Below are 18,387 nucleotides of genomic sequence, written 5' to 3' on the forward strand. Positions count from 1 at the left end.
CTGCAAGAGATCAGAAGACAACTTCTACAGCTCAGGAGCAAGGGGTCTACTCATGAGTATGCAGTCCTTGAAACTCCTCTGATGATGACGACTTTGGCTAGTTTGTGGTCTGGAAGGCCATAATGTATGAGATTATATGGAAATAGCACAGCTTTCTGGCTCCATGTTCCTGATATTACTTCCCCCGTCTTGCTGTGTTGTACTTCGTGTGAACCCCCAGTGGAACGACGCTTGCATTATTTTCTGACCTTGCTTTCAGTCAGGATGGGATCCAGATTGCCTGTGCTTGACCTGGTTGTGGAGTTTTGTTTTGTTTTTGGACTCTGCTGCAAAGGCAACTCTGCTCGCACAGGTGGGAGGCTGAGATGCCCCAAAATGCCCACGGAAGCAGGCCTTCTTGGTAGTGGCACCCTGCCTGGGGAACTTCCTTCCCAGCAGATGTCAAGGAGATAAAGAACTACACAACTTTTAGAAGATATCTGAAGGCAGCCCTGTATCGGGAAGTTTTCAATGGCTGCTGTTTTATTGTGTTTATAATATTGTGTGGGGAGGCACCCAGAGTGGTTGGGGCAATTCAGTCAGATGGGTGCGGTACAAATATTATAACCACCAGAACAGCATTGTTTTATTAATATACTGAGTGCAGTGTGCATATATCCTGGGTTTCTGATGAAAATATATTTTTCCTTATTTAAGCATAATTTAATTATGTAATTTAAAACAAAGTAACATTTATTTGTGACATCTGATGTCTGGTAGACTATTTCTATATACGGGGGAGAGTCCATACCACACATTGAGATCTCCTTGTTCCAATATTTCATAAATGAGCACTGCTGCTGCCAACGTCCAGGCCAAGCTGCGCTTGATTTAAGGAGCAGGTAGAGGAAAGAAAGTCGGCTCCGTGGGGGGAGGGGTTGCCCAGGTGGGTCAGCTGAACACGGCGCCCTCCGGGGGGGGGGGGCTCAGCTCCCCGGCTCTGCTTCTCCTCGGATGGGATCCTTGCAATGCCGTCTCTGCTCTGCTCGCCCTTGAAGACGAGCTGGAAACGGGCCCACAATCACGCGGCCAGATTATGGGCTGGGATCCCTTTATGGCATAGTTCTACCCTCCTTTATTTATCCAATGAGCTCAAGGGGGCACCCGTGGGTCTGTAGCTGCAAACCTCCTGGGAACGAACCCGCGCCCCGGCTTTGCAGAGATGGAGGGGGACCCTGGGCTCCCTGATTTGGGGTTCGGTGGGGGTGGGCAGGGGACCCCTCTTCTCCCCAATGCCCCCTCCGGGGGAAGAGAGAGGAGACTCACCAGCGCGCAGAAGGCGCCGCCGAGGCAGCATTTGCAAAGGAGACGACAGCCCCCTCCCCCTCTTGCAGGAAGGGAGGGGGAAGGGAGGACCTGCCCCCCCCCCCGCGACACTTTTATATCCTGTCCTCTCTAGGAATCCAGCTCCTTTTAACCCTTGGCAAGCCGTGCGCACCCATCTCACCCTTCTCTCCCTCTCTGCGTTTTCGCCTCCAGAGCAGGAGCCCAGCAGAAGCCGCTTGCGTTGCGCAGTCCGAGAAGTTATCTTGGGCGGCGGGTGGGGACCCTCTTGGCTGACGTGCCAAGCTGCTCCTTCCATTGGAAGCAGAAAGAGGAGCAGCTTGCAGGGGGAAAGGTTCATCAGACCAGTGACTCATACTCTCCAAAATTTCTCCGATAAATTTTACTGTTTATAACCTATACATCTTACTGAGTTGTCCCAACCGCTCTGGGTTGCTTCCAACATATATAAAAACATAATAAAACATTAAACATTAAAAAATATTTCCTTGTGCCATCTGATTGCCTTCAGACGGCTCGGGTGTCAGATAACTCCATACCCAACAACATTTCTCCAATGAAAATAGGGACATTCTAAGGAAAAGCAAGAAGTCCCATGGACTGCAAGAAGTCCGTGACTCCCAGCTTGGGGTGTGTGTGTGTGAGACAACAAAATTCCACACCCGGGTACCACATGGCCTTGCTACACCTCTGAGTAAGGGAACTCCTAGCTATTTTAAATGAATTCAAATCTCCAGGGCCTGAGGAGCTGCATCCAAGGGTAGTAAAGGAGCTTGCTTATGTAACTTCAGAGTTTCTGTCTAAGATCTTTGAGAAATCTTGGAGAACAGGTGAGGTCCTGCAGACCAGCGTTCTCAAGGGGGGGAGGGGAATAAGACCCAGATATGTACCAACTGGTGAGCTTGACATTGATTCCAGGGAAGGTCCTAGAACAGACAATTCAACAGTCAGTCTGTGAGGAGTTAGAAAAGGATGCTGAGACTACTAAGACCCAGCATGGGTTTCTGAAGAACAAGTCATGCCGGACGAATCTCATTTCATGGTCATTTGAGGCTCAGGTGACCTCAGTGACTAGGAGTGCCCATTTCCAGCTCAGGTAGTTTGCCAGTCAGTCTGTCAGGCTTCAGGGAAACAGATCCCCCACCCTCACAGCAGGCTGCCAGTAATGGAAAAACAAGAAGCTCTTACCAAAGTCTTTTATTCAATGCTCACAGAGAGAGATGCAGGATGCCGTTTCTTGGATAATGGCGTTGCTCTGCGTAATCTCCTCCCTCCCCCACTTTCCTCTCAGTCGTCAGCAGCTCCACCCTTTTACAGTGGCTGCATAAGGCCCCTTGCCTATTCGCTTTCTGCTCTCCCACTTTCACTGCTCTCTGGGTCCTGGGGGAAGGGGGGTCTGGAATGCTTTCTAATGATAACATGTCAGCCAGCTGCTCCGGCTCTGCTGCTCCCCCCCCTTCTCCCATTATCTCCCAGCTTTGTCCCTCTTGTGTCTTAGAGTCATGACCTTTTGCAAACCACTGTTGTACATCTATACTATCCTCCTCTTCTAGGAAAGGTTCAGGAGAAGGGGGAGGACGGTCACCACCATTCCTCCTCTGATGTCCAGTCCCTGACACAGTCCATTTGGGACAGAGAGTACTTGACCATGGTATTCCATGCTCTGGATCAGATGGGATCATTGCAATGCCCTCTACATGGAGCTGCCCTTGAAGACAACTCAGAAACCGTTCCAAAATGCAGCAGCCAGATCATGGGTTGGGTTCCCTCTCTTGATTCACGGTATTTCTATCTCCCCCTTTTCTCCAGGTGGAGCTCCAGGTGGCATCCATGTGTCTCTCCCTCCTCACTGAATCCTCCAAACCCTTGAGAACATATCTAATTCCTGTCTTAAAACAGCTGCCACAGATGTCCATTCATTTCTGGGCACAATTCAAGGGGCTCACAGGAGGGGTCCACTTAGGCCTCCCAATATCTGAACAACCGCCTCCTTCCCCACAGACCCTCTTGGGGGTTAAGGTTGGCAGAAGGGGCGCTCTTGGCAGTTTGGGGTGGCCCTAGAGCGGCTATCCTGGGGCCAGTAGTTCGGTTGGGGAATTCCCTCCCCACAGAGGGGCGCCTGGCCCCTTCCCCTCTTGTCCAAGGCCTCTGACTCTTGCCTTTCCAGGACCTACCTTCCTATGGCTGTCCTTCGTTCTAGCTCCTTTGAATATGGAATGTTAAAATGCTTGTAACCTGCTCTGGGTAATAAATGTATTGTCATTATTATTATTATTTATTTAATTTGTATTCCACCCTTCATCCGAAGATCACAGGGTAGTTCACAACATAAAAAAACAGAATGAAAACATAAAATGCAAAACAAAAGCAAAACAAAAACAAACCAAACCAATAACCCCCCTTCCCACAGACACATCTAAAAGGCCATTTGACGTGGATCAGGCAAATGTTGCCTGAAGATTTGTAACAAAGGCGCCAGGTGGGCCTCCCTGGGGAGGGCATTCCATAAAGGGTATCAGTAATAAGAGTAACAAGGATAACAACCAGAACAACAACAACATAAAGCCTCAAGCCTGAGGGTGGAAAATTAAGCCTCAAGATACACACGGAGCCTCAAGGAAGCCAAGCATCTTCAGTGCAGGATCAGACCACTTCAAAGAGCCATGGCTTCCTCCAAAGAATCCAGGGAACTGGGAAAGCTTTACTTCTAACTGAAGGGCAACAGAGGACTTGCATCTGGAGGAGCTCAGCATCAGAGCAGGAGAGGAGCCCTGCAGGATCAGGCCATTGGGCCCCTCTGGAGTCTCCCCACCCCCGTTCCCAGTGGGGCCTCAATGGGAAGCCCCCCAGCCGGACTGGGGTGCAAGAGCCCCTCTCTCCCCCTGCGCTCCTTCCAGCAACTGGGATTCAGCAGCATCTCTGGGGAGACAAGAGCTCAGCCCTCGAGGATGAAGCCACCAGGAGCCTCTCCTCCTCCCTGCCCTGGTCCCAGCCTCGCCTCCTTTGGCAGGGAGTTCCAAAGGTTTAACTCTGCATTGCACCAAGAAGTGCTTTCTTTTCTCTGCCCTTCATCTTCCAATGGACTTTATTCACTAAATGTATAGGTCAGGTTTTCCTTTTTATTTCTTGCGTTTATTTTAAGTCCAAATGTTTCTGTTGGGCTACAGCCCCTGTTAATAAATGGGACTTATTCATTAATCTGAATTGAGTTTATTTGCATTACTGATATATCCACTGAGAGAGAGAGAAACTTTGTATCAATGTAACATTTTTATATGCAACTGTGTCTTTTTGAAATGTGTATTTGTTTACATTGTTGTTGCTGCCATTTCCTGTGCACCGTTTATATTTATAATATATTAAGTATATAATAATATATTATTATATAAATTAATATAATATAATATATTAATTTAATACTATACCAATACTGTACACAATCCCCCCTCTAAGCCAAAGACCCCTCCCCAAAATGTCAAGCAGCAAATGGATCCAAATGAAGTTGCAGATCTCCTGCGCAGGCAAAGGGCGGGGATTTCAGCTGCCTGACTTGGGGGTCCCCGCATGCACCTCGCCCCCCCCCCGCGCGCGCATGCACCCTTTCCTGCAGCCTTGGGACGCGCTGCCTTCTCCCCAATGCACCCTGCGCTATCAGAGAAAGGAGACTCACCGGATTCCAGAAGGCGCCAGCAAGGCAGCTGGTGCAGAGAAGAGAGAAGAGAGACGAAAGCCCCCACTCCCCTTTGCAGGAAGGAGCTTCGGAGGAAGGACTCCCCCTCCCCTGGCCTCTCTAGGAATGCAGCTCTGTTCCCTTTCACCTTTGCAAGGCGGCGCCCCCAGCTCAAGGTGCGTCTCCCTTGGCTTTCCTCTGAGCTAGAAAGAGGCAACCGCTGCAGCCTGTCTTCATAGGCAAGACTAACACACACACACACACACACACACACACACACACACACACACACCCCGCCTCGATCATTCGGGCGGCCCTTTCCTAAGACTATTTCTGCTCTGAGGCGAGGGGACTAGAACTGGACACAGGATTCCCGGTGTGGACGCCCCCTCGATCCGTAGAAGGGCATTCTGGTACTGGAAATGTAATGTTCAGTTCCTTTCCTAATGTTACGGGCAAAGCGGAGAGGGGCGCATCCGCCCGCCTGATCGGATCAGCCTGACCGGCAGCGCGCAAAGGCCGAGGCGAAAAGGCTGCCCAGCACAGAACAAGACTTGCGCAGGCACAAGCGCGTCAACTTTGGGGAGCAGGAGGGAAAGACCGCCTTTTCTTTATCTGGAGCGGTGGACCGACCAGGAGCCGTCCTGTTGAACAGCTGACCAATCACAGCCTGCAGAACAGACCTTGGAACCTTAATCCCACTTGCGAATCAGCAGCCCCATAGGGGAAAATGGGAGGCAGGCCGAAGAAAAGGCTGAATCGCCTCTGTCAAAGTCTGCAAGGAGCCGCCAAGGATCACCTCGCTCGCACTCGAAGGGCAGGAGGTCCCCAAGGGACGCGCGCCGAAGCGCCAGCCTTTCTCCTCTATATTTTGAATGGAAGAAACACAGAAACTCATTAGAAATAGCCGAATAAATGTTTTTACTTGGTTCCAAGGCAGAGGCAGAGGGGGGCTGAGTCATGAGGTGAACTGGGCAGGCAGGCCCCAATCCTGGGAGCGTGGCCCAGGATTACACCTTACCAAGGGCTAGACAGGAGCCCGGCAGACTTTTAAGTGCAGGAAAACCCACCTCAGGGTGGAGATTCACGAGGTGAAAACCCAAAAACTCATGATGCTTTTGCAGATGCATGCTGGGAAACTCTGGTTTTTTTTAAAAAAACGGAGGTAACCTTTGATCTTGGTTCTTCTTTGCTTTGCTTAAAGTTAGAAACTTTGTGGCAACAAAATAAACGATTTGGCGTGGCTGCCGCTGTTTTTCTTGGCTGTGGTCCCTTGCTTGAACATGACTGACTTGGGACCCACAGAGCCAGACCTATTGAAGTTGGAGAACTCCTCTCGCTGGGGCTCACAAGTTTTGTTGTTTCTTTTCCCCTTTAACACAAACAATTCCTAACACTAACATGACACCTTAAAATGTACGTATTATGTCCTGATACCTAAGTACTTATATAGAAAACCCAAAAACTGATGTTGCAGCAATGGAGCACTTTTTTTTTTACGTCAACAACTTCAAAGTAAATTCAAGTATGGGGTGTGGGGGGAGGGGGGAGGGGAAGAAAGGTGCTTTAAATGTATGGAGGACAAAGCCTCAATGGCTCTCCAGGTTCTCCAGCCTCAGATTTCTTGAGCTAAAGAACTGGAACACCCATCTCTAAGCAGGATAGGATTTCTGTGACCGGTTGTTTCACTGCGGTTTCGAAGCTGGGTGTCTTAGTTCAGGTTCAGGGACTCCTCTCTGGAAGCAGGAGAACCTGGCCCTCTCGCCTCTGTCTTTGGAGCAATGCTCCATCCTTGCAGGAACTTCTGAAACATTTCATTTTGATTTCATGTGGTTGTTTTGAAGACTGTGCTCTAGTTTGGTCTTGCATTCAAATGCAACCGTGGCCATTGCAAAAAGGAATCCTGTTAGTTTTGCGGCATAAACCATCATTTGTATTGATGCATTTATTTTAAAGATTTTGTGATTATGGGTCATATTAAGCAGAGAGGGAGCTGGGAGGGGGGGAAAGAGTGTGTCACCACTCAGCCACAAAGCTCAGTGTGCGACCTTGGAGCAGAAAGTCCCTGTCTCTCAGCCTAAAGTATCTCACAGGATTGCTTGTTTGTATGTTAATATTTATGGACAGCTGCATCAGAAAAATATGCCAGTGGTTTACAGCAATATAAAAACATAAAACCAAACAAAAAAATCATTAAAACTTAACAACAGGTTAAAAGCAAAAGGAAATATCTAAAACACAAGCATCAATAGACTCTTGTGAGGGATGTTCTCTTAATGGCCTGCAGGTGTTTAAAAGCTGGCACAGAAGGCGCCCCCTGAATCTCTAGTGGCAGGGGGTTCCACAGGACTGGTCCATGACACCCAAGGCTTGAGATCAACACTGGTAAAAGGAGACCCATGAACACCTCTCTGAGCAACTTGCAGGAGAAGTGGAATAGGTATAACTGCAATGCAGCTAAAGAACCACAAAAATGTAAGAAATGTGTCTCCAGCCCACATCCTGATTCTGAAGTGTGTGTGTGTGGCCGAGAATGGACTCATGAAAAGCCCTCCCTAAAAACCAAGCAAAAAAGAACCTGGACAAGCCCAGGATATTCAGGGCTACGGACTTGGGACCTGGGAGAGGTCTGCCTGCCCATTCTTCCTGGCAACTCCCTTTCCTCTGCTCCAGACTTAGAGCAAAGTCACAGCCACCTTTCCAGCTCAAGGCAGCATACCTAGCTCAATGCCCCTTCCAAAACACCCCCACTTTGAAATCACAATTTAAGAAAGCAATAATTATGAAACCCTAAAACTGGTTCAGCCAGTGCCGGCTGTGTGTGTGTCCAATACAGATGTCCATAAGCAACACAATTCAGAGTGGATTTTGTGTGTGCAACTTGCAGAGAACAGAGTCTGTGATTCGAACCCATCTCCACTCTCCATCCCTTCTCTCAACTTCCTGCAATACTGGAGAAATGCTGCTGGTCCACCTTATAGGGATACTGAAGGAATGTCTTTGTGACTAGCTTTGAATGCTTCAGAACGCCCTATGCAGAGGTCTAGTTTGTCTCCCAATGTTCTGCCGCCGCCGCCGCCGCCTTCTCTGAGAGGTGCTCTGGCACCATCCTGGCACCACCTTCCCACTGTATTCAAGAGGCACAGAGAAAGAAAGGAAATTCAAACATCAGGCAGAACTTTCTGGTGGTACGAGCTGTTCAACCGTGGGATGGACTCCATCAGAAGATGGTGGGACTTTGCTTCATTGGAGGTTTTAAGCAGAGGTTGGATAGTCATCTGTCATGGATGCTTTAGCTAAGATTCCTGCACTGCACAGGGTTCAGCTAGATGCCTCTCAGTGCCCCTTTCAACTCTACAATTTTATGCTTCTATGGTTTCTCCCCTGTATGAATTCTTTGATGGGAAGTGAGATGGGCGCTCCATCTGAAGCTCTTTCCACATTCCAAGCACTGAAAGGGTTTTTCCCCTCTATGAATTCTTTGATGATATGTGAGACTTTTTTTCCAACTGAAGTTTTTGCCACATTCGAGGCACTGATATGGTTTATCCCCTGTATGAATTATTTGATGGGAAATGAGACTGGCCCTCTGACTGAAGTTCTTTCCACATTCCAAGCATTGATAGGGTTTCTCCCCTGTGTGAATTCTTTGGTGGGAAGTGAGGTTGGCACTGTGACGGAAGCTCTTCCCACATTCCAAGCACAGATATGGTTTCTCCCCTGTATGAATTCTTTGGTGGGAAGTGAGATGGATGCTCTGTCTAAAGCTCTTGCCACATTCCAGGCACTTATATGGTTTATCCTCTGTATGAATTCTTTGATGGGCCCTGAGATGGGCTCTCTCACTGAAGCTCTTGCCACATTCAAGGCACTGATATGGTTTATCCCCTGTATGAATTGATATGGCTTCTCCAATGTGTGGATTTTGTTGTGGTCTCCCTTGTTCTTCTAATTCATCACCACCTGAAACAAAGACAGAAGCAGATTAGCACCTCAGGAAGAAATGGACCACCAATTATTGAACAATGCTAAAGACCACTTGTGATAGAGGATGAACTAAGGGGAGTTAAATGTGAGCACTTACTACCTTCACAAACATATTTATGGGAACAGGAGATCCAAAAAAACCTGGCTCTTTTCTGGGATGAATATTGTTTGGGGCAATCATAGTATCTGCTCCACCTTGGTCAGTCACCTCCTTGGTCAACCAAAAACAGACAGAAGCAGAAACAAAAACACAAAACCTGACAGAATCTACATCCACTTCCCTAACAACTCTGAAGACTACATTTAAAAAGGCCTGGGAACTTCAGACCAGCCTGATCATAGTTTACAAAGGCATAACTGGAGGAAGAATCTTCACAGACCAAACAGTCAATACCGCTTGATTCAAGGTGAGCTTTAGGGGTGTTAGAATCCTAGGTGCTTTAGGTGGCGCTGTTGAGCGCCATCCAAATCTGGGACATTTGTCACATAGAGATACAGTATTATGGAATTTCAATACATATATTATGATCCCACAGGGAGCCTTACCAAGAGACTCCATGATCCCATGATTCTCCTCCATGACGTCCTTATGCAGAGCTCTCTAGTCAGGATCCAGCAACGCTCACTCCTAATCCATGAAACGCACAGCTACAGCTTCAAAGCACACATTACCCTGAAAGAAAATGGGAAAGGTCCTCTTAGATAATATTACTGAAAACACATTGTTCTTTTCTTTTCTACCTATTAATTGCTGTGTCCCTTTAATGGGTTGTTTTGCTGGACATTTTAATTATGGATGCTTAACATCTTAATGGAATTCTTTTACTGTGTATTTTAATGAAGCCTATTTTAGTCTTCAACAATAAACATAGAAATAAAGATGCAATGGCTGATTTAAAGAATCATAGAATTGTCGAGTTGGAAGGGGCCCTGAGTGTCATCTGGCCCAAGTCCCTGCAATATAGGAGTCTCATCTGTGGCAGAAGGCCACCCAGCCTCTGCTTAAGAACCACCAATGAAGGAAAGTCCACCACATTCTGAGGGAGTCCCTTCCACTGTCAATCAGCTCTTAGCATCAGAACAATCTCCAAGATTCAGACTCTCCCTTCTTGCAACCAAGAACTTGAAGCCATTAGTTCGGATCCTCCCACTGAAAGCAAGAGGAAAAAAGCCTGCTTCGTCCTCCACGTGTAAGCGCTTTAGACAGTGGCTCTTGGCTACAGCTGGGTTCCTCCTCCCGGGTCTTCAAGAGCTGCTCTCCTGCCAACCCAACTTCAGGGCACGTTTGTCTCATTTTCTAGCACCTAGAATCTCCAGCGCTCTCAATCCATACCCCTGAGGTGGGCCACTTTTTATTTGTTCTGAGGGCCAGATCCTGATCCCAACCCCCCTCCCCAGATGTAGGGCCAAGTGGGAGGGGCCAAAGTTCATGTGGGTAGGCTCAAAAGACAGCTATCAAAAGTAAGTAGGACTCACCTTCTTTTGTGATTGTTAGTTTTTAAAAGATGTTTTTAATGTTGTGTTTTTATGTCATCTGTCCTGGGAACTTAGGGTGAAGGCAGGTAAATAACAATAACAATAGCAATAATAATGTGACACACAGCCATATCTGCTTGCAGCTAGTCCTATGGGATTATTGCAATGCCCTCTATGTGGAGCTACCCTTGAATTTGACTTAGAAAGTGGTGCAAAATGCAACAGCCAGATTATGGGCTGGATTCCCTCTCTTTACTTATGGCATTTCTATTCCCCCCCCCCTTTTCTCCAGGGATCTCAAGGTGGCATCCGTGGGTCTACCCCTCCTCAGTGAATCCCCACAACGACCCTTGAGAACAAATTTAATTCCTGTTTCAAAACAGCTGCATTGGTTGTCCCTTCATTTCCGGGCCCAGTTCAAGGAGGTCTTCACTTAGGTCCCCCAACAAAAGAACCTGAGGAAAGCCGGGGGGGGGGGCTGTTGAAGAAAAGAAGCCCCCAGAACACACACACCATCAGCATTTGGCTCAATCTGGTTGATCTAAATTTAAATTCACACATGAATTACTTTGTTCACTTTGAAGCTGACTCCCATGGTCATTAACAGACCAATACTTTATATGGTTTCATAGGTGACATAAGAGGAAAAATAACTATTGCACAACCACAAGGGCTGCTGACTTGGCTCTGCGGTGTTGGCTGTTCTCTGTTTACTCTGCTCTATCCTGCTCCCCCTTTTTCTCTTTAAACCAATTCATGAACCAAAAACCTACCGCATACACTGACCACTAAAAATGAACCACACAATGTAGATGTTCCTGAAAAATTGTTGTGATAGTTTTCTAATATACAAAGGACATGAGAAGACTCCATCTATTTCTTTGTATCATGATCCTTGTTTATTTAATTCTGTAAAAAGTTATTCTAAAAACAAAAAAAAGGCAACACATGCACCCAGGCCCTGTCCGCACTGTCCAGAACATTTTAAAGAGCCACGGCTTCGTCCATGTGATAGTGGGAACAGTAGTTTGTTAAGGATTCTGAGATTTGCTAGGACACACACACACACACACACACACACACACAGAGAGAGAGTTTAGTTCTTGCCAGGGAACTAGGACAGGTGCATAGGCTGTGGGGAGAGGGTCTCCCAGCAACTCTAACCACTGGGGGGGGGCTGACTTTTTCACCCCCTCCCACAGCACAGATTTGCTTCCTTTTCACCAAGGCCTCTGCTGCCTCGGATGGGAAGACCTGCAGTGCTTTTCCACAGGGCTTCCTCTTCAGTCTCCAAAGATCCTCTGAAGGCAGGGTAGGCAAACTAAGGCCAGGGCCCAAATCTGGCCCAATCACCTTCTAAATCTGGCCTGCGGACATTCCAGAAATCATTGTGCTTTTACATGAGTAGAATATGTCCTTTTATTTAAAATGCATCTCTGGGTTATTTGTGGGGAATAGGAATTCGTTCATTCCCCCCCCCCCCGAAAAAAATTAGTCTGGCCCCCCACAAGGTCTGAGGGAATGTGGACCAGCCCTCTGCTGAAAAAGTTTGCTGACCCCTGTCTGAAGGCTTGCATGCCTGAGCTGGAGCAGGTTTATCAGCCAGGAGTCTGAATAGCAACCTTGTCTGATTCATATGGGGCGGGGGGGGGGGGGAGCTTTACTTCCAAGTGAAAGACAACTGAGGAGTCTGTTGCATCTGGAGGAGCTCAGCACCAGAGCAGGAGAAGAGCCCTGCAGGATCAGGCCAGTGGGGCCTCCTCTGGAGTCTCTCCCCCCTCTCCCGTTCTCACAGGGGCATCAATGGGAAGCCCCCCAGCAGGACTGGGGCGCAAGAGCCCCTGTCTGACCTGCACTTACCAGAAGATGGGAAACAAGTTAAATATGTATACAGCACCGTCCTTCATGGGAAGATGAAAAGAGCACTTTGAATTGGGCCTGGAAAGTAACTGGCAGCCGGTGAAGTCAGGCCAGGATTGGTGTTAAATGCTTAAACCGTCTTCCTCCTCCAACGGTGGGGTCAGAGCACAGCCCACGTGGCCAGGATCCACGCACCACCCTCTCCTCCTCTGTGCTTTGGCCTCATTCTCCCGTTAAAGGCTGGCGGCCTTCTTGCCTCCTGCGGGAGGGAGTTCCGGAGTTTTCTCTCTGCACTGCAGGAAGAAGCACGTTCTTTTCTCTGCCCCCCCCCCCTTCAACGCACTCTGTGCATTTACTGCGTAAGCCAGGGTTTCGTTTTTATTTTAGGTCCAATTGCTTTGTACGGCTACAATCTCTGTTAATAAATGGGACTCGTTCCTCAGTCTGAATGGGGTTTATTGCCATTCCTCTTTTTTTTCTCCCGAAAGGGAGAGTCCAAAAGAGGACACAATTGCAGACCACCCACGAACTACCACCTAGGTGGCTTAACAGAGAGGAAGGGGGCAGGTCCCTTTGCTCCCTCACTTGGGGGTCGCCCCCATGCACGAGCTGAGCAGGACCCCCCTGCATCCTCCCATGCAGCCCCGGGACCCCCCCCCCTTCTCCCCAGCGCGCCCTAAGACTGAAGAGATGAGACTCACCGCATCCCAGAATGCAGCCTCTCTCCTCTGGCAGGAAGGGACGCAGGGGGGAGCTTTGGTTCTGGAGGACCTGATTCCCCCCCCCGCTCTTTTATTGCCTGTCCTCTCTAGGAACCCAGCTCTGTTCCGTTTAACCCTTGGCAAGCCGATTGCACCCAGCTCACGCCTCTCTCCCTTTCCAAACAGGAGCCCGGCAAGAGCCGTGTGCATTGCGCACCCCCAGAGAGGGTTTAATGGGGGGGGGGCTCTTGGCAGACGTGCTGAGCTTCTCCCTCCCTCCAGAAACAGGAGGAGCAGCTTGGGGGGGGGGGCGTTGAAGGCTCTGCAGGAAGCAGGAAAGCCCATCGCAGAATACGAGAATCCTCCACGATTTGCGAGCATACCCAGAGCGCGCCTGCACCCGCGCCCATCCTCCTCCTCCTCTTAGCCCAGAGGATCGCGAGGCGAGGAGGAGGAAGGCAGGAAGACCCCCTCCCCCGGCTCCTTTCCCAGCCCCTCGCGCGCGCACCCGCCACTCATCCTCCCGACGAGCCCCGGCAATAGCCCCAGGCACGCGCTTTGAGGCACAATGGCTTAAGGTACTCTGGCATGGAAGTTATTCTACACTATTCCTGTATTGTACCGGGGAAGCATGGCCGGAGATTTCCATGGAAGCCGAGTGGTTAATCCGGAGGTTAATCCGGAGTGGAACTGGTTAATCCGGAGTGGACCTGTATCACGGGACTACGTTAAATGCAAACGAAGTATCCAGAGGCACCTACCTATTTACAGAGGATGCTTTCACTTAGCTCCGTTATCCCGATGAAAAACACCTTCTTGGTGAAATATCACTTTAACCAGTAACACCTGCACGGAACAAGTCCTTTCCAAGTCCTTTGTATTCGTTTTGTAGCCCCCCCCCATGAGTAATTGGTCCTCAAACAGGTCCTAGGAATCCTCTCAAGGCCCAACATAGTCCCTTTCACTCTGTCGTCATATTGTGGGGGTTTCCAGTGAAAATCCCATATTTGGCAGCACTCCCTAAAATTGATTTCATGCAATGGAAACCCCAAAAAGCACAGGAAGTCCTCTGGGCTTTTAAAATATGGAATCTGTGGAAATAAAGCTTCCACCCCCCCCCCCCGTCTATTCTGTTTTCATTCACTCATCGCACATCTACACTTCTGGAATTTGTGGAGGTCAGTTTTTGCTGTGCTGCCAAATGTTTCGAAAACAGGGTTTGTGCTACAAAGCACCTCATAATAATTGCAAAAATTGCAAAACTGAAATTGGAACTGTAAAAGATAAAATTATTACTACAGTCAAACCCCGATTGTTGGCTGTTGGGTTGAAAATGAACAACAGACGAGCAGATAGGTGTCATACGGGAGGCGTCTCTCGAGCAAGCCTCGGAGACTCCCTTTTATTGAATATTACTGCGTTTGCCACGTGTGTGCTTGTTGCTGATTGGTTAACATAAGTACAAAGCAAGGGTTGCATATAAGACATTAATTATTGCATATAAGACATTAATCATAGACAGGTTAAAGGTTGGGAAAAGGAACGCGGAGTTTGCACAGGCATGGTTTCGGACTGCCCGGACCAGAGTGGTACGAAAAAGGAATGTACAAGGAGGGGTAAGTACAGATTGATATGGTGTGAACTCAAGGTGAACAGAACGTACCAGGGTGATGATGGAATGTCTTAGCATCAGCACGGTTTGTGCAGCGTGAGCAAAACAAAGCTTAGAAGCAAGACTTCCCATCATGCCACAGTTATGTGCAGAAGCAATGCTTCCCATCATGCCATAGTCATGTGCAAAAGCAATGCTTTCCTTCAGTTGGCAGCTCCATTCTCTCAGCCCCACGCCTGATCTCCAGCTTCAGAATCAGAATTTTATTATTACGGTCACAGACCAGTTCCGGGGTCCAGTTTCAGACATTCTGATATATTGGAATACCATGAGGTTTAGCTGCTGATACATCACAATGCTGAAAACCAGATATCACTCAGCCCAGTCTGTTTTTTAGTAGTCACACCTCGGCTCCCGAACACCTTGGGAATCGTACATTTTGGCTCCCAAACAACCAAAAACTGGAAGTGAGTGTTCTGGTTTTCGAACGTTCTTTTGGAAGCTGAACGTCTGGTCCTCTCCAGGAATCCAGCTCATCTCCTTTTAAACCTTGGCAACCCTTGGCAAAATATGGTCTGAAGCTCAACATTAAAAAAAAAAAATTAAAATCATGGCCACTGGTCCCATCACCTCTTGGCAAACAGAAGGGGAAGAAATGGAGGCAGTGACAGATTTTACCTTCTTGGGCTCCATGATCACGGCAGATGGTGACAGCAGCCACGAAATTAAAAGACTGCCCCAGACAGACCTCAATATCTCGCCCCCCCCCAGGGAGTGACGGCCAGGAGAGAGACAGGCAGGCGGAGCGGCACCCGCCCCAGGTTGCCACTGCCGAGTGCATGCGCAAAGCGGGAGCTGGCGCTCTCCAAAGAGGAGACGCGAAGTGCAGGCACCCAGGGAGCCCCCGGGAGGAGGAGGCGGCGGCGGCGACGGGGGCAGGTTGTGGGCTTCTTCATCGCTCCAAGCCCCGCCACACAGTCCGACCGGGGGGCGTGGGGCCACGAGTCTCCTGAGCTAATATTCCCCAGGCTTTCCACAACGCGTGTACTTCTGAGCGCACGCAGAGCGCACCTGCATCCACACACATCCTCCCCCCCTCCTCCCCGGGCCAGAAGATGGCAGGGAGGCAGCCAGCCCACCCAACCGCGGCTCCCCTCGCGGGCCCACCCGACACTCAGCGCCCGAAGAGTCCCGGCAGAAACCTCAGGCACATGCTGATAAGTAGAATTGCATTGAATGGGCGATGCCATTGTTATAAGAAATTTAAATGACCGTTATATGATTTATAAAGTCTCTAGGTCCTCTTGTTTCCATTGTATCATTTCGTATCATTGTATCTGTGTTCTTATACTGTATCACTGTATTCCTGTATCTTTTATTACATTCCTGTATCTTTTACTTTATACTGTGTCCAAAGTGCTTATATCTTTACATTGCATCCATGTATCTACAAGTATGTACTGTATCACTTTAACTACTATATTTTACCTGCTAGTGTATGCAGGCTCCCTCAGCCAGTAAAGTGAGATGAGCTCCGCAACCCCAGAGTCGTCCACGACTGGACCTTTACCTTTACCTTTAAGCCAGGTGTTCCCCATCCTTTTTTGTGCATCTGGTTGTTCCTGCCTAAGTAAAGAACCTGACATTTTTCCTATTGAAATTCATTTTGTTAGCTTGCACCCAGTTCTCCAATCTGTTAAGGTCATCTTGAATCCTGATTCAGTCTTCTGTGGCATTTGCAGTCATCTGCAGATTTGATGAGCATCTCCTCAATTCCTTCATCCAAGTACTTTATAAAGTTATTGAGCAATGGGCCCAGAAGAGAACCCTGCACTTGTTACTTTCCCCCAGGATGACGAGGAACCATTGAGGAGTACTCTCTGGGCTCGGTGAGTCAACCAGCTACAAATCCACCTAACGGTTACCTCATTCAAATCAGATTTACCAGCTTCCTTGCAAGAATATCATGAGGGACTTGGTCAAAAGTCTTACAGGAATCAAGATACACTGTGTCCACAGCATTCCCACTCCACCAAGCTAGTAATTCCTTCCAGAAAAAGAAATGAGATCCTTCTGGCAGGGCTTGTTTTTAAGAAACCCATGCAGGCTCTTATTAATCACAGCATCTTTTCCCGAGTGCTCACAGACTGACTGCCAAATTATCTGTTCTAGGACCAGTGCTTTTTTTCTAGGGAAAAAGGTGCAGGAACCTTTTCCCCGCAGTGGGGAGCTGTGTGCCTCAGCTACTCCTCCATTTCACTGTATGGCCTAGCAGCTCTCAACACTTCGCCCCCTCCCTTTGCACAAGGCAAACCTCCTGATGCAAGGAAGGTGGCAACCCTGCGCCCCAAATGCCTTCAGAAGAGGGACAAAAAGTAAAAGAGTGCCTTGCACTGCGCTTTGCCCCTTCCTTGACGTATCAGTTACTGTGCCTTTTGGGTAGCACTGCCAAACATGGGGCTTTTGCTGCACAAAAGGACAAAAAAAAAAATGGGCACAGGTTGGGAGTGAATCAGACAATGTTGGGTTTCTGGGGGGATACCTATGACCCCCAGTTTGAAGCTATTATCAGGTATCTTGACAGACAGGAGACAAGTCATACTGTCAAACTTCTGTTGTAGACCACACATGTATGATGCTTTTGGGTGGTCTTTGGCAAATCTCCAATGCCTTTACAAGTTGATACACACCTTTGCTATCAGGGTAAGGACTCCAAGATCTCCTGCAATGACTTTGCAAAGCTTTTTCCAGATAGAAGTGCTCAAATTTGGAAAGAGGGAGACTCCACCATGGCAGCAGGGCTGGGGTGAGAAAGTGCCAGAGCTCTGTCTAGTCAGGTTGTATGGGATCAGTTTCAACCTGTTATATCCAAGGATGTGGACAGACGCTTGGATGAGTGAAACTGACCAGTCTCCTTGATCCTTACCCATTCCGGCTCATGAAAGGAAGCTAGACAGGGCTGGGCAATGGGCTCTGTGTGGTGGTGAATGCTTCCCTCTGTGAGGAAGGTCTTCATGGACTCACTTAAAGAAGCGTCTTAAAAATATATATTTGGACCTGGCCATTATGGCCAACTATCACCCAATCTCAAGTCTTCCATACCTAGGCAAGGTGATTGAGCAGGTGATTGCTGAACAACTCCAGACATGTCTGGAGGATGTGGACCATTTTGATCCCCTCCAGTCGGGATTCAGGCCACATCATGGAACAGAAACTGCTTTGGTTGCACTCGTCAATGTTCTCAAACAGGCTAGGGACAAAGGTGAAAGCAGTTTCCTGGTTCTGCTGGATCTCCCGGCGGCTTTTGATACCATCAACCATTGTATCCTTTGGGACCACTTAAGGGGGTTGGGAGTTGGGGGCAATGTTATGCAGTGGCTCTGCTCCTTCTTCCTGAACTGTCCAGAAAGTGGTGTGGGAGGATGAGTGTTTGGACCCCTGGGCACTCACTTGTGGGGTGCCTCAGGACTCTGTCCTCTCCCTGACACTTTTTAACATCTACAGTATATGAAGCCACTGGAAGCGATCATCAGGGGAACTGAACTGGGTGCTCACCAGTATGTAGATGATACCCAGCTCTACCTCTAATTTAAATGAGAACTAGAGAAGGCAGCAATGTCCTGTGTGAGTGTCTGGAGGATGGATAGTGGTCAACAGATTAAGGTTGAATCCCAACAAGACATAAGTACTGTTTCTTGGAAATGGGACATCTGAGTGTGGGGGCTCCCTGGTCCTGAACGGGGTATCAGTGCCCTTGA

The 18,387-nt window shown here is 48.6% G+C and overlaps 2 protein-coding genes across 2 annotated transcripts in view; both read right to left on the reverse strand.

Moving 5' to 3' along the window:
- LOC308460979 (uncharacterized protein) overlaps window positions 1–5,222 on the reverse strand; it is a 33,467-nt gene extending 28,245 nt beyond the window's left edge. The window contains exon 1 of the mRNA XM_080977519.1: window positions 4,994–5,222. The gene's annotated coding sequence lies outside the window, so the exon portion shown is untranslated. The remainder of the gene's footprint in view (window positions 1–4,993) is intronic.
- A 1,681-nt stretch (window positions 5,223–6,903) lies between these two features.
- LOC308461010 (uncharacterized protein) lies at window positions 6,904–12,959 on the reverse strand. The gene is made up of 3 exons (XM_080977587.1): window positions 12,317–12,959; window positions 9,527–9,653; window positions 6,904–8,956 (listed from the first exon to the last, which is right to left on the reverse strand). The coding sequence occupies exons 2-3, from the start codon at window positions 9,558–9,560 to the stop codon at window positions 8,364–8,366; spliced, it is 627 nt and encodes a 208-aa protein (XP_080833713.1). The 5' UTR covers window positions 9,561–9,653; window positions 12,317–12,959; the 3' UTR covers window positions 6,904–8,363.
- Between the last annotated feature and the right edge of the window lie 5,428 nt (window positions 12,960–18,387).

Source organism: Podarcis pityusensis (assembly GCF_964106645.2).
Source record: "Podarcis pityusensis genome assembly, chromosome: 13".
Classification (NCBI taxonomy): domain Eukaryota; kingdom Metazoa; phylum Chordata; class Lepidosauria; order Squamata; family Lacertidae; genus Podarcis; species Podarcis pityusensis.

Coding starts and splice junctions, on each gene's coding strand:
- LOC308461010 (XM_080977587.1), bottom strand. CDS start 9,560: ATGGAGGAGAATCATGGGATCATGGAGTCTCTTG. Junction 8,957..9,526: donor TGGGATCATGGAGTCTCTTG/GTAAGGCTCCCT, acceptor TCTTTGTTTCAG/GTGGTGATGAATTAGAAGAA.